The sequence below is a fragment of the Coccinella septempunctata genome, chromosome 5 (assembly GCF_907165205.1).
Source record: "Coccinella septempunctata chromosome 5, icCocSept1.1, whole genome shotgun sequence".
Classification (NCBI taxonomy): domain Eukaryota; kingdom Metazoa; phylum Arthropoda; class Insecta; order Coleoptera; family Coccinellidae; genus Coccinella; species Coccinella septempunctata.
The window spans coordinates 20581328-20596741 of record NC_058193.1 but is presented as its reverse complement, the minus strand read 5'-3'; the positions used below and the strand labels follow the sequence as shown (position 1 = coordinate 20596741).

General features: G+C 36.3%; 1 protein-coding gene across 1 annotated transcript in view; it reads right to left on the bottom strand.

Annotated features, from left to right (window-relative positions):
- LOC123312922 (potassium voltage-gated channel subfamily H member 8) overlaps positions 1 to 15414 on the bottom strand; it is a 276226-nt gene that overhangs the window by 101742 nt on the left and 159070 nt on the right. The window contains exon 8 of the mRNA XM_044897510.1: positions 7871 to 8084. Within this exon, the coding sequence (XP_044753445.1) occupies positions 7871 to 8084 (214 nt within the window). The remainder of the gene's footprint in view (positions 1 to 7870; positions 8085 to 15414) is intronic.

Genomic DNA, 15414 nt, shown 5'->3' with positions numbered 1-15414 from the left:
GACATAATTCTGCATGTCATTACTATGGGTTTCTCATCGTTGACGTTCTATGCATAGAAACATGATAGAATTTAATTTACTCTATAATATTTGCGTGCGGGAAAAACCCCTGCTAATCCATTCCCGCACGCAAATGCGTGCGGGAAAGAAATAGCAGGCGTTTTTCCCGCACGTTTTGGGAAAGTGACTCTTTGCAACTTGGAATGCGTGCGGGAAAAAGGTTGAACGCGCACGCTTGTAGAAAAAGTATTTTTTCTATTCAACTTTTCTCTCGATTTGGTTTTCCTATATCCCCTCCCAGCCTTATCCCGGTGCATGTTATTCACGGCGCATGTCTCTCTGAAACTCTGACGACCCTAGGAGAACAATGATTATTGAACAAATTCTCCAGTTTTTCAAAAGACAGTCTAACCTTATCATCAACATCACCCATACGATAAATTTTCGGCAAATCAGAATGCAAAATGTCATCAAACAACAAATGCTCATTGAAGAACTCAACAGTCTCGAGTCTTGGATTAAAGGAATTATTAGTGACAAAGGGTAGACGCATTTCATCGCGGATGTTCTTCGTTTGGGAATTCCACCCTTTCATTCATCAGGCGTGACTGAAATCCACCTGGATTCCACTTGGAGGATTCAACTTTTGATTACATGGACGATTTATATGTTGTTTTTGCTTTCAAATCTTTCAGGGAAATATATACTCGTATTATGATGAATATTGGTATAGGTACCTATTCAGTATTCACGTTCATGGAAATAGAAGCAAGCAGGAGGTTAAGGAATTATTTTGCTTTCGGCAAACTTGATAGGAAAGTTGAACTATTGGAAGGAAGCGATTCAATTAAAAAAAATATATAAACATAATTTTGTGGTAATCAATCACTTGCTTATTCAATCTTGTTTCACCTACCCCTATATTGTAGAGTGCATTTTGATTATATTTTTTCGGACATGAAGACATTTGTTTTTTTCCCGATATTTTAAAAATGCCAAACCAATTGAATTGAGACACAACAGCTAGTTATTAAGTAGGTATCGGTAGGAACACTTGTGCAGAATATGAGAAAATCCTCAGCTGCCGTTCAGCAAATGGTGCCAATATTTTGCATAAACTTTCGAAATATTATATTTGGTCCAAGTTCCAATTTATCAATTCGATCGGAGCACGGTCGAAATATTTGAAATAGTTATTTATGTACCAAGGACGAAAAACTGTCTATTACAGTCGAGCCTCCAAATTGATAGCTGAGGCGCAGCCGAGGATAGCAAGCAGGCGAGACAATATAGACGTTTTTCCCGAGGTGCATATCACATTTTTTCGTCGACCTCACATACCTTTATGAAAGTAAGAAGTTACCCGTTTTATGGCCTCATCCCTCATCTAAGTGTCCATAATTGCCAATTCTCTGAGCTTTGATGGAGTGTTATTGTTATCCATATAGCTATCACTATCCATTTTTGATCGTACTGAACACTAACATTCAAACCGCAACCGCGCACCTAATTCACTGGTAAAATCTAGCCGATTTCATAAAGAATTAATTTGACCACATCAACTGACGGTTATTGTATAGTCCATTCAAGAATGATTGACATCTCGGGTGGCTATGGAAAATCGAATTTAAGTTGGTAATAGCCCACAAGTTCAGATTTTGTGTTGCGGAATTCAGGTTGGTATTGTGAATAAACAGTGATCCATAGGCCAATTATTGTGAATCTATGCTTTGACAGAAGTTAATTTGAATTGTGTACAGCTGTTGATATTCTTAGTTCAATCCAACAAATTGGAACAATAATTATATCAATTTTGATTGCTGATTGATATGCTCTGGATTTGAATATTTCGTCTTTTCAAATACTTTTCTAGGTTATATTCAAATATTCCTCTTCTGTGATTGAAACTACAGAAAGTATTGATGAGCATTTGTGACCACTGTGACCAGATTTAAGCTGTGTCTGGACTTTCAAGTCCTACTGGGATGTCAATCATTCTTGAATGGACTATAACAGCCACTTATGTTTCTATCAAATTCTGTATTCACAAAATTGATTTAATGACCCCGGGATCTAATATATTGCTTAGTGACGAAAGCCGAACTCAAAGTAAATCAGTACGAAAAGTACTCTGCTTCAAAAATAGTCGACTTTTCGTCCGGAAATTAGTACGTAGAATGTCATTTTTTGTTCAAGTCGACGAAAATAGTTATTTTCCTATCAAGTGCGGAAAGTGATACTTGCCCGCACGAAACTGCCGTTGCCCGAACGATGCGAAGCAGAGTTCGGGTAAGCAGTTGAGTGCGGGCAAGACACTTTACGCAAGAGTTAGGAACAATATTTTTTCTACAAGCGCTTGAAATATATAAATATATCCATTTCACGAAACGGATCATATCTAATTTGATTAATTCATATAATAACTATATAACATAACTAGCTGTTGTGTCTCAATTCAATTGGTTTGGCATTTTTAAAATATCGGGAAAAAAACAAATGTCTTCATGTCCGAAAAAATATAATCAAAATGCACTCTACAATATAGGGGTAGGTGAAACAAGATTGAATAAGCAAGTGATTGATTACCACAAAATTATGTTTATATTTTTGTTTTTAAAATTGAATCGCTTCCTTCCAATAGTTCAACTTTCCTATCAAGTTTGCCGAAAGCAAAATAATTCCTTAACCTCCTGCTTGCTTCTATTTCCATGAACGTGAATACTGAATAGGTACCTATACCAATATTCATCATAATACGAGTATATATTTCCCTGAAAGATTTGAAAGCAAAAACAACATATAAATCGTCCATGTAATCAAAAGTTGAATCCTCCAAGTGGAATCCAGGTGGATTTCAGTCACGCCTGATGAATGAAAGGGTGGAATTCCCAAACGAAGAACATCCGCGATGAAATGCGTCTACCCTTTGTCACTAATAATTCCTTCAATCCAAGACTCGCGGAGCTTTCAACGTAAATGATAAGTTCGCAACCCGTGTTCGAGTGGAAATGAAGAACTGAATCTTGAAGAGCGTGATTTTCGTCGTTCCTAAGTGAATTTGTTTCTATTGGAAACGTCTCTTCAATCAGGTAGTCTCAGAAAAGACTGAGTTTGGGTAATTGAGCCGACTCTCGATTTCAGACGCAGACGAATTTGATTTTATTGTACAATAAAAGGTTTATCTAAACTTTGAACTTTATTGATATAGATGGGTTTAGTTTGGGTCATTTAAATATAATATCTTCAGTACCTTAGTTTAATAATTTAAAAGTTTTTGTGGAGCAGTGGAGGAGAATAAGTTTGATATTATTGATAGAAACACTGGTGAGAGGGGTGGTGGAGTTTTGTTCTATGTTCATTATAAAATGCTTGATGTGCATAACATTCCTAACAGGAATTTCGGTTATTATTGGTCTTGTTTATAAACTTCCACAATCACGTACAAGCTCTTTACTGATGCCTTGGAGTCTAGTTCCAGTTTTGCATTGCTTAATTAATAGTGAAAATGTTATCTGTGTTGGCGATGTTAATATAAATTTTCTCATTCACCTTCAGTCAGATATTTCAGTTCAATGCTCTCTTCTATCGGTATGCTACAATTCGTACCTACAGGAGCTGCGAATTCTGAATCTCTCATTGATTTCATACTTTGTAATGAAAACAAAATATTAAGCTTTACTTTAATTTGCTCATTTGATTTTTCTCTGAATGAATGTGTTGGATGTAGCTACTCGAATATCGAAAAACCGAAGTTTCAGCCTAGGGTTTGTACACTGAGAGACTGTAGAGTTCTTCAATGAGCATTTGTTGTTTGATGACATTTTGCATTCTGATTTGCCGAAAATTTATCGTATGGGTGATGTTGATGATAAGGTTAGACTGTCTTTTGAAAAACTGGAGAATTTGTTCAATAATCATTGTTCTCCTAGGGTCGTCAGAGTTTCAGAGAGACATGCGCCGTGAATAACATGCACCGGGATAAGGCTGGAAGGGGATATAGGAAAACCAAATCGAGAGAAAAGTGGAAAGAGTACAGGGTGGGCAAAATTGGTGATACCTGAACTACAAAACTTTTTAACCCAACAAGATGGAGGAGAGGAGTCTTGTTTCGAGAAACTAATAACGCCATCAACTGCATTCCTCTATCTCCTTTTGTTTTCGAGTTATAGACCAAAATTTCAATTGTGGCAATTTCAACTTTTGGTCATTATCTCCGTTTCTGTTTGTGCTAGGATATTGAAATGAAAACATTATACAGATACTTCTTTGATAGCAATCCGGTGGCGTACTATGATTTCTTCCTAGAGATCTATTTGCTCAGCTATAATATAAAGTTTTGTATTTTCTTATGAAAACAGTAATTTAAAATAACTTAGAAAGAATAACGCGTCAGGCGATATTATTCATTAAAATTTGTTGTCCTCACATTCTCCCATTTCTTGTAAATATTTGCAACAGTATTTTACTCACTTCGAATATCCCCTCTTCTTAGAAGCGTACTCAGGTCACATCTATTCCAAAGAATGGTATTCCTAACGAGCTTTCTGACCTGAGGCCGATCAGTATTCTGCCCGTTATGTCCAAGTTATTGGACAAGATCATGGCAGTTCAGGTTTATGGGTACCTCGAGCTCAATAGGATCCTGCCTGCAAATCAACCTGGTTTCTGGCGAGGTTATAGTGCCACCAGTGCTTTTCTTGCAACGTGCAAAGTGTTCAAATTTGTTTTTGCTGGATTTCAGTAGAGCATTCGATATTGTGAGGCATATCTATATGATATTCTTATGACGATTTAAGAGTCTTGTGGCGCATCTGGTGGGGCTCTGGACCTTTTGGACTCTTATCTCACTGGGCGTTAACAGTTTGCGAAGTTGGGTAGTGACATTTCTAGTACAAACCAAGAGATTTATAGGGTTCTGCAAGGCTCGGTTCTTGGGCCTCTCGGGCAAATACCACATATTTGTCTTGCACGGCAAGTTTCACACGTATGCTGACGATTTTCGACTCCTTCTTGATTTCTTTGTCAATGATATGAACAGCGCAAGGATAAAAATAAACGAAGATCTGGGTCGTTTGGACTTATAGCGGAAAAACATTCGTTAATGTTAAATGCAAATGAATCATTCGCTCAGGTTTTTGGGTCTTAAATAGGTCGAAATCTGGTTAGTAATAATTGCAGGCCTGTGATTTGTAGTGATACCATAAAGTTTGTAAAGAGTGCTCGAGACTTGGGTCTGATTGTGGGGCCTTGAGGATGCTGTACCAGCACAGGTCTTATTTAACAATCACTACAAAAAGGGTACAGTGTGAGAGTCTAGTATTTTCTAAATTTTATTTCTGCTCTCCCTTTCATAGTTTTTGTCTTGTACTTGCAGACATTAAGTCGAATTCAACGTGTTCAAAATAGCTGTATTAGACTCGTTTCACACCATCGGTTTTTCACCCGATGTCCAGAGTTACACTGATATAATGGGATTTTTCACACGTGTTTCGATTAACGTTTAGTAAAAGTAAAGGTGCCTACAGATTACTCTGACGGAAGCGTTCAAATTGTTCTGACGTGAAGTGGGAATGTACGTCCCACGTCCTGAAAGAACAATTTGAATGCTTCCGGTCAAAATCGTATGTCAGATTTTTGAATCATGCGCATTATGGCGTGGTCCCACGCACGTCAAAGTAACCTGTAGGCACCTTTACTTTTACTAAACTTCTTATCCTATTATTACCGAATAGGCCAAGGAAGAGGATGTTGATTGCACCAACATTATTGAATAAAAATGACCTCAGTGTAATCTGTAGGCACCTTTACCCCCGGAATCCTAAAGCGTGATCGGTGAATCAACACTTGATTTAAGGATAGCCGTCAATTTGTTTTCGATAGATAATTCAGTAATGAGCATTCAGAATATCATTCTCAAATTATGATCAATATACAAAAGCTAAGAAGCGTGATATTCGTTTTGCTGTAGCTCATCTAGTTTCGGAGATTCCCTCACTATGCATCGAATGTAAGTAACTTACTTAGCATGAAGAACAAACTGAAGTTATATAATGCACATATTAATAGCGTTCTAACATACCTCATAGCTATTTGGGGAAACACTACACAGTTCAACATAAACCGGCTTCAGAGGTTACAAAACAGAGCTATAAAAAATATATTCAATCTCAAATATGAGACAAGTACAGCATCATTATATGAAAGATTCACAATCCTTCCAATAAAAAAACTGATGAAAACTGGACTCTGTACTTTTGTATACAAAATAAACAATAATCTTTTAAAAAGTAATATTACCTTTGAGATGTCACCACACAACTAAACTATCCCACAAGGCACAGAGACAAGTTTAACATAGATAAAACCGTTCGATCAAATTACGGCAGAAGAAGACCTAGTTATTCAGGAGCCCATCTCTACAATGAACACCCGACAATAAGACTTTCCGAATCCCTACATCAATTCAAGAAAAAACTAAGGACATATATTGAATTATATCAATAAGCCATTATTCTTTTCTGTTCTTGTACCTATATATCTTAAAGATGTATAAAAATAATAAATAATTATTTGAGAAACCCTGCACATAGGTTTTCAAAGAGTATAATCTCTCTTCAATTCAAGGGTCATTTCTATAATTTGTTAAATCCATTACAAGACGAAGGCAGAAATATACGAAACATCGATTTTGAATCATAAGAGTTCTCGTTATGTCCAGTAAAAATCTTCAGTCAAGCTCTGTCGATTCGGGATAACAAAAATGCATAGCTGCAAAAATCATGAAACTATTCACGTAATATGAAATGGTCGTATCTGTTTTGCGAGAAAGATAGAAATATGCAATGGAACAAAATTGTTTATCTATTTACTGGGGTACACCTCTTGATAAACTCAGAGGATAACTTTTTTAATCATCTATTCACACATTGTGTCACTATTACGAAGAAAAGATATGAATACCATCAATACAACTCTCTCGTCACATTTATTAAAAGTACATTTCATACCGAGGTGCGAACTTTATATCGAGACATTATTATTTTCGAACTCATTTCAAATTTTTTTTCTTATATTTTCCTGAGCGGAATCTCCACTAGACTTTTGTCCATTCAACTATATAACAACCTGTATAAGTCATAATTTCCCTTTTCATCGCAACCATGTTTCAGCCCTTTATGTGTCATAGAAAGATCCGAATCACAGTTGCCTTCTCATTCACCATTAATTACTCTCATGACATTATTTCATTATTCTTCCTATCTAGCTTTCAAGCTGATTATTCGATATACCCGCACCATTTCATCTTCGGAAGTCTGCTCTATTCCATCTATCCCTTCTCAGTTCTGTCCTTCATCTTATCATTTATTAGGATCTACGTCCTATGTCTGCTCGCCTTACTTCATAAATCAAAGATTTTTCACGCTTGAAAGATATATTGATCAGTTTCGACAAAATGAAATTTTGTCGCATTTCAAATAGAATGATAACACAGGTAGTCCTAACTTGAGCGCCTCAATGTATGAATCCAAACGGACACATATAAACGAAAATTTTGGAGTTACAAATAGCTACTAACGAGTTACTAATGAATAAAAAAAAAATTATCTTTATTTTCGAAAAAGTGGGTGCTACCTTCACAGACACGCTAGATAGCACTGACAAAACTAAAAACAGCATTCTAAGAGGGAAGTATCAGTCGTTTGAATTGTCGAGTTTCACTTTAACTGATACAAAATTATTCATATATGAAAATTGAATGAAGTGTCAATGAATTTATACGAAATGCGTATCATTTTCCTTCGCGCTTCCATTTTCTATTGAAGAGCTTATTGCAATGTGTCATAATTGAGCTGTGCTCATAGATCCTTACCTAAATCATTTCTCTCCATTTCCTTATCAGCTATCACATACCAGATGCAAGCTAGCCAGTGGGCCACAAGGGTGAAAGAAAGCATTAATAGGGTAAGAATCATTGCGCTGTATTGAGAATATCTATCCATTTTTTGAAGCAATCTGGCTAGTCGAAGGAGTCTTGTTAATTTTATTAGGTGTATATGAGAACGAGCAAACGCTGGGACATCTCTCTGTAAGAAAAAAGAGCAAGATCAGAAGGAAAATTATCAACATGGGCATTATTTGATTTAAATGACAGAAGTCAACAAACTGAGGTATGCCTAAGATGTCTAAAAATTATATAGTATATACTATTATATAATCTCTTCACTTTGTACTGAATTATATTCTCAATGTTGAACATTGTTTTGTCTTAAGGCGCATTTATACCAAACGAGCATTATTCGCGAACACTGTTTGCAAACAGTAGTTCGGGCGGTGTGAACAGTCATCGGCGCCGAACAGAGTTCGCAAACCCTGTTTTCGAACGTTTCAGAGAGCTCGAGCTCGCATACCGGTAAAGTAATGTTTCATTATAAGGCACTGTTTGCGAACAATGCACGCAATATGCACAGGCGGTGTAAACACTCATCGACGCCGAGTAAAGTTTACGAATCCTGTTTCAAAACGTTTTAAAAAGCTCGATCCCGTTCCGTCTCATGTCGGTAAACCAACGAATCATCAAAGGGATTCGGATTTCCTTGCACTTCTGGCGTCGTATCATCGAAAACACCTGTGGACCGTGATAAGTTATTGAGTCTTGGTATTTAATTTATTTTGAATTGTGGTGAGATCTCTTGAATCGTGATTTCATACTTGATCAATTCATTTGAAATGGAGTCCATTTACGATGGCTTCACAGACAGACGGTAATAATTTTCGACATTGATGGTTTTGAAATTCGGTAAAGGTACATGACACTTCCATAAGAATCTCCTGTAGCCAAAAATCGAAGTGTTAGTGCCAGTCTAACCAACGCTGGAATGCTCTCTCGTTAATTGGTGTCTTTCTTGACACTTTTTCCTCAAATTTGGCGAGTAATATATTAAAGTCCGATAGTGACATGCGGCAGAAATTTCTAAAAAGTTCAGTTTCGTTTGCTCTCAAGTCATCTAGCAGCTGGGTATAATTTCTTCAGAAAAGAATTGACCCAGGTTGTTCGTCTCCTCCTTTGGCGTAGATCTTTCATTCGAGAGAGTATTACTATCAGAGACTCTGATTACTATAGATTCAGTAGAAATTGCAATTTTAGATAATGAGGGCGCCATGTCGGTGCACTTTAGAGAGACCTCGTTGAATTATCAAGAACAACTGCTCGTTCGGACAGGCGCGGGCTGTGTGAACACCTCTCATTCTCAGTTTTCGAACGTTTGAAAACATTTCAAAACGTTTTGAAACGTTCGAAAACAGTGCTCGTACCAAACGTAAAGGTGCATTTAAGCACCTTTATCCGAAAGCTGATTCTGAAAATATTTGATATTCATATTTTGTATATTTATCGCAATTTCAGATCTGAAAAAAAAGTTTTTCAATATGGTAACTGAAGCCTATTATGTTCATTGTTCAAGTTCACAACCAAGCCAGCTCTCTCGGCATCCAGAACTTAATCTTTCCCAAACCTCTTGGTTAACAAACAAAGAAATCCAATAACTTCAAAAACACGAATTCTACCAAGTTGAAAATAGGCAGAGTCATTCGGGGTAACTGAGCGCCGATGGTAAGTGTGCGCAGTGCGTATATCTAGACTATGAAATGTATGAAAGAGGGGTTCATTTGGGTGAAGCAAGGGCGCAGAATAGCCAAATTAGTTTTTCATAGGAGTGCGCCGTGCGACGTTACGTTAACTTTTTATTTGCAATCAATCAAATTCACTAGTTTTCTTATTAATTTTTAACATATCTGCAAATTCTGCCAGGTCCAAGTTCCGAGTCCGACACTGTTAAACAATATTTTATTCGATCATGCGCATATTAATCTGAATATATAATTTAAAATTTTTGGTTCTCTTAGCTGCTCAACTCTATAAGAAAGTCAATTCAAATTTTGGCTTACTGGGAAAAGTGTGCGCGGGAAAGTGTGCGCATAGATTCATTATATGGGCATTAGTTCAGTGAGGAATAAATTATGACATTGTTGATTTTCTTGGTTAAGACTAGATCAATATTGTCCTATTTGTTCAGAATAATATGAAGAGCCACCAACAGGGGAATGTATCAAGTGTTGTGTTCACCAAAAATTGTGGAACGAACAATAATGCACTGCTTGTAAAAAGGCGCTTCTGTATTGACAATAAACAGCATTTCTCTAATATTGTAACATTTTGATGACATTATTTTGTAATTTGTTATGATTGTGTGGTTCACTTATTAGCACTGCGTTCACTTACCCCGTGAGGGTGCGCACACTTACCCGCAATACGGGGCATGTGAACGCACTCCGACTTTCTCTATTAAATTCTTTTTTGCGGAAAGAGAACGTTTTTGTTTGTTTGCTTTTTGATGTTTTCTTATAGATTAGGAAATTCTCTATCTTATGAATATTTTTAAATTTTCCTAGCTTCAAAATTTGAAACAGGGTATGGCTTGAAAGGCAAAAGTGCGCACAGTTACCCCGAATGACTCTACATTTAATCTTACTTATTTTCCATCTTTCCAAATTTGTGAATGAACTTTCAAAATCTTACTATACGATAGCCACACCCGGAATGAAACTTTTTTTATTATGTTAATCGAGAGCAACCCTGAAAAAGAATCAAATATCACAAAAATATACAGGGGTCCAAGTTTTTCTCAATTGACATAATTAAAGAAGTTAATTGAAAAAATGGAGAAAATTATTGAATCATCCTGTATCTTGGTTCAAATTATTCTTTTTCTAATGGTAAAGTTCAATGTAACTGTCATATGAAAAAAAAGTTGAAAGTCTTATTTAGAAATCTAGGAAGTTTTGGAGGTTTCCAGGAAAGAAGACAGTTTAATCCACTTAAGAATTCAAAATATTCAAGTATACTTCATATTTAAAAGACCAGTAAAATATATAACAGAGCACTCATTTTGGAAAAGTAATAAATGTAAGTTTAGCGTCCTGAAAGAAGGACAAGTATTATATTATATTAATAATGAAAATGGACTACTAGGAAATCTAAATTGACAAGTGAACTGCATGGAAACGTGTCGCCGTCAATCGAAAGAGTAGGTTTCTGGATTATTTGCCGTCATCAGTACCCTATAATTCAAATCGATGATGACGATCAAAATGATAAATGAAATGCAGAACTTAAATTCAATGCCAAAAATAACATCTGGCGGAGAAATGTCTACATTTCTTACCAACAGTTCCTTCAGAGATCTATTTTTTGAAGGAACTGTTGGTAAGAAATGCTATTATTCGGTCAATGCTTTCCATATGTAGTTACCAACCGTATAGATAATGAGACTATGACAAACAGAAAAAGAAAAAAAGGTGATTAATCTTCTTCAAATGGATGACTGGAAAACTAAAATCAATTGTCAATTGTCATTCTTTTGGAAGAATATCAATAAACTCATTTATTCAAGAACATCCAATGTATAAGGAAAACAGATAACTCTTTCGGAAATCCCATATCCTCCAATTTTTATATTATCTAAAAAAGCTTTCGTAAATATAACCGTACAGGAAGATAGATAATTATTTGCAGTAGATACGAGGCCAAATTCGAGTCATTGTAAATAATAACAAAATGATCATGATACCCTTTTTGGATATCAGCTTTCCCAAAAAACGTCTACTCCGACTGTAATCGGATAGCTTGCTGCATTTGTAAACAACTGATTTCCCATCAGCGCTGATTGGATTACATGAATATCACCCACCCAAACAAATGAGATCTTTTTGAATCTGTTCGATTTTACTTTAACTAACACATCTCAGACCAGAAGCATTCTACTTCGATCAGTTTTAAGGGCCGAAACTCAATTATATCAGAAATAATTTCCAGAATTAATCATTAAGGTTTCTGTGTAGGGATGCCCACCAGAGTCTCATTTTCGAGTGTCTCGTCTCGTTTTCGAGACGGGACTGGATATTTCATTGAAGAAACGAGATGAGGCTTTTCTCGGTTTCGTCTCGAGTGTAGAACGAAAGTCTCGCAGTGGTTTCGTACTCTCGTGAATATTTTGGACAATAGAGGACATAGACGAGATTGCATTTCAGGTGAAGAAACTTCATTAACAATCGAATCGGGATCGAGAATTCTTGGTTAAAATTCAAAAGCATTAATCGACAATTGAAACATTTCACATTAGACCTCATATTATACAGGGTGGTCCAGATCGCAACCAAGAAATTTGAACCACGTATTCTACATCAAAAATAAGCCCTAGTTTATCATATAAATGTTTATACATATGTATGTAGAGAAATGTTTCCTCTCCGAGATACGGGGTGTTAAAATTATAGAAAAAAATGTTTTTTATTAATAACTTTCACACTGCTTGAAATATTTCTATGAAATTCGAGAAATAGGTTTTGAGCGTCAAGGAGCACTTTTTGCATAATATCATTTCTTTTCTATTCTACCAGTGTCGTCTGTACTGCTGCGAGAGAATATTTTCAGAAAAAAAAATGATACGCCGCTGGTCTTTCAGACAATAAAAATTGCTATTTAAATTCTTATTTAATTTGGAGCAAATTCGCTCTCTTGACTTTTTGCTGTAAGAGGCACCGTTTCCGGTTAAAGAAATAAAACACATTCTCATGCATGAATGCCAAAATTTGATATAGCAAAAATAGTCTTATTATTATTATGTACTTACCATATCAAATTTTGGCGTTTTCTTCATGCATGAGAATGTGTTTTATATTTTTAACCGGAAACGGTGCCTCGTACAGCAAAAAGTCCAGAAACCGAATTTGCTCCAGATTAAATAAGGATTTAAAAAGCAATTTTTATTGTCTGAAAAACCAATGGCGTATTGTTTTTTTATCTGAAAATATTCAGTCTCGCTGCAGTACGAACGCCACTGGTAGAATAGAAAAAAAATGATATTAAGCAAAAAGTGCTCCTTGACGCTCAAAACCTATGTCTCAAATTTCATAAACATATTTCAAGCAGTGTGAAAGTTATTAATAAAAAACATTTTTTTTCTATAATTTTAACACCCCGTATCTCGGAGAGGAAACATTTCTCGACATGTGTTTATATGACAAACTAAGGCTTATTTTTTATGTAGAATACCTGGTTAAAATTTATTGGTTACGATCTGGACCACCCTGTATATAAATTTAAAAATTTGAAATTTGAAATTTCAAATGATGAGAACATTGTTATATTCATAAATGTTTATTTATAGAAATTACAGATATTGGTCAGCATTTTATACTTTTCGTCTTTTCTGGCTCATCATCCATTACAATGGCTCGATACAAATTATATTCATCCTGAACATCCTTCGATCTGTATAGTTTAGTTTCTAGAGAGGAATTAATAATCCGTATTGTGTCGAATCGTTCGAATTCGAGGCTCGTTGTGGTCGACAATTTCCCTCTTTCAATTTTGATTTGAAATAGGGAATAATTTTTCGACTTGAGAAATCATGACATTCTTCGTATAATTTGAAGCGCTTTTATTTTTGGGTAAAGAAAAACCGGATATTCTATTACAGGTTATACGAAAAAATCAGAATAACAACACCGCCGAGCTTCGTATTCATTTAATCATTTTTTTTCCATACAAGACACGAAAGCATAAAAAATTAGTTGTTTTTATCGAAAATTCCTCAGAATGAACTAGACGGAAATTCTTCATTCTACTGCAATGAACTTCTCAAGACGAACGCAGTGAACGCACTTGTATTGGTAAAAATTTTCAGAGTATGTTTATGTAAAACAAGAGCCGGTGGTCTTTGATACCTATAACTTTTTCATAAATTCATTCATGGGTGCGTTCACTTTGAACAACCGAATAGATCGTAAAGGGATGCATCTGGGGCCTGTTTTGCAACAAAATCTTCTGTCGGCTTTTAATAAATTGGTACAGGTAGATACATCACGGTTTGGGTTATGTCATAAATGGGTGGGACTTTTCTCTACTTGTTGACGATTTCCTAGGTACAGTTTGTAATTCTCATAATTCTATTTCAGTGCGAGAAGTCGAAGCAAGTAGACGTGTTGATTGATTTTTCGAGCACACGACAAAGGAATTCGATTGAATACTGATTATTCGGGAGAGTTTTGTGAATGAGTTTTGCTGTGTTGTTTTGTATACAGTCCAGATCAAAAAGATCGTTGGTAGTGCAAATCACATCAGGTGAGACTTTTTCTTTACAATAATTGGTGATTTTCGTTCTTTTCTCTATCATTGATATTTACCACCTTTGTAAAAAACTAAAAACGTTTAGCCATGTCGGAGACCCCAGATAATGAGGGTTCCTACATGGAAGCTTCCGAAGAAGTCGATGACTTCAGAGTAGGTCTGAAGGACATACTACTTTACGAGAGGATAACGAGCAAATGAAAACTCAAATCGCGAAACTGAATGAAACAGTTCGCCAATTGATAAATGAACTCCGCCTAGCGAAAGAAGAAATAAGTAAGCTTTCAGCGCAGAAACCCCCTGTATTTGCCGAAATTGCGCGTTCGGCAGCTAGAAATAATGTCACTTCTGACATTAAGAGGAATCAAGGAACGCTGATTGCTCAAGCCCAAAACGCGCCCCCATCTAAACGCGCGCGTAAAGACAGATCCTCGTCAGACGAGGAAAATACCAAAAGAGCACCTGAAGTGCATAGAAAAGACAAAATCCCACCCATGACGATGATGGGCACCTCAGATTGGGTATAGATTTCTAAAGCACTCTACACCAAGAATTTCAATTATAGCCGCGCAACCGTAGTTAAAGACGGTATAAAAATCATCGCGTCAACCGTAGATGATTATAGAAAAATTACCAAATTTTTCGAACAGCATGGTAAAGAATTTTTTACCGACCAAATGGAGGAAGAGAATAAGATATATGCCGTCATCAGCTATTTACCAATCGATGCTGATCTTGCGTTGATTAAGAACGACCTGAAAGTCCAGGGAATATCAGACGCTGAGGTGTCCAGAATGACATCGAACAAGACGAAGAAGCCCATAGCTCTCTACCTGGTTAAAACCCAGAAAAAAGAAATCTTCGAAGTGAAGCGACTGTACAATCTCTGTATTGTGGTTGAACACAAAAAGAGGCCTGAAAGTCCAAGCCAGTTCTTTAGGTGCCAAAGGTACGGACATGCACAGAACAAATGCTTTTTCCGGTGGAGATGCGTAAAGTGCTCAGGAAGCCATAGCAGCAATGATTGCACACTCACCAGAAAAGGTGAAGAGAGAAATGCCACATGCGTCTTATGTGGAGAAGAGGGCCATCCAGCTAGTGTGACGTGGCAGATTTTTGCCCCGCCACCAAAGGAAATTTCTTCACCGATACTTTCATAATAGGACCTGACAATCGAAATATTTTGGAAGCAAACCGTTATATTATCATATGGGGGATTTACCGAT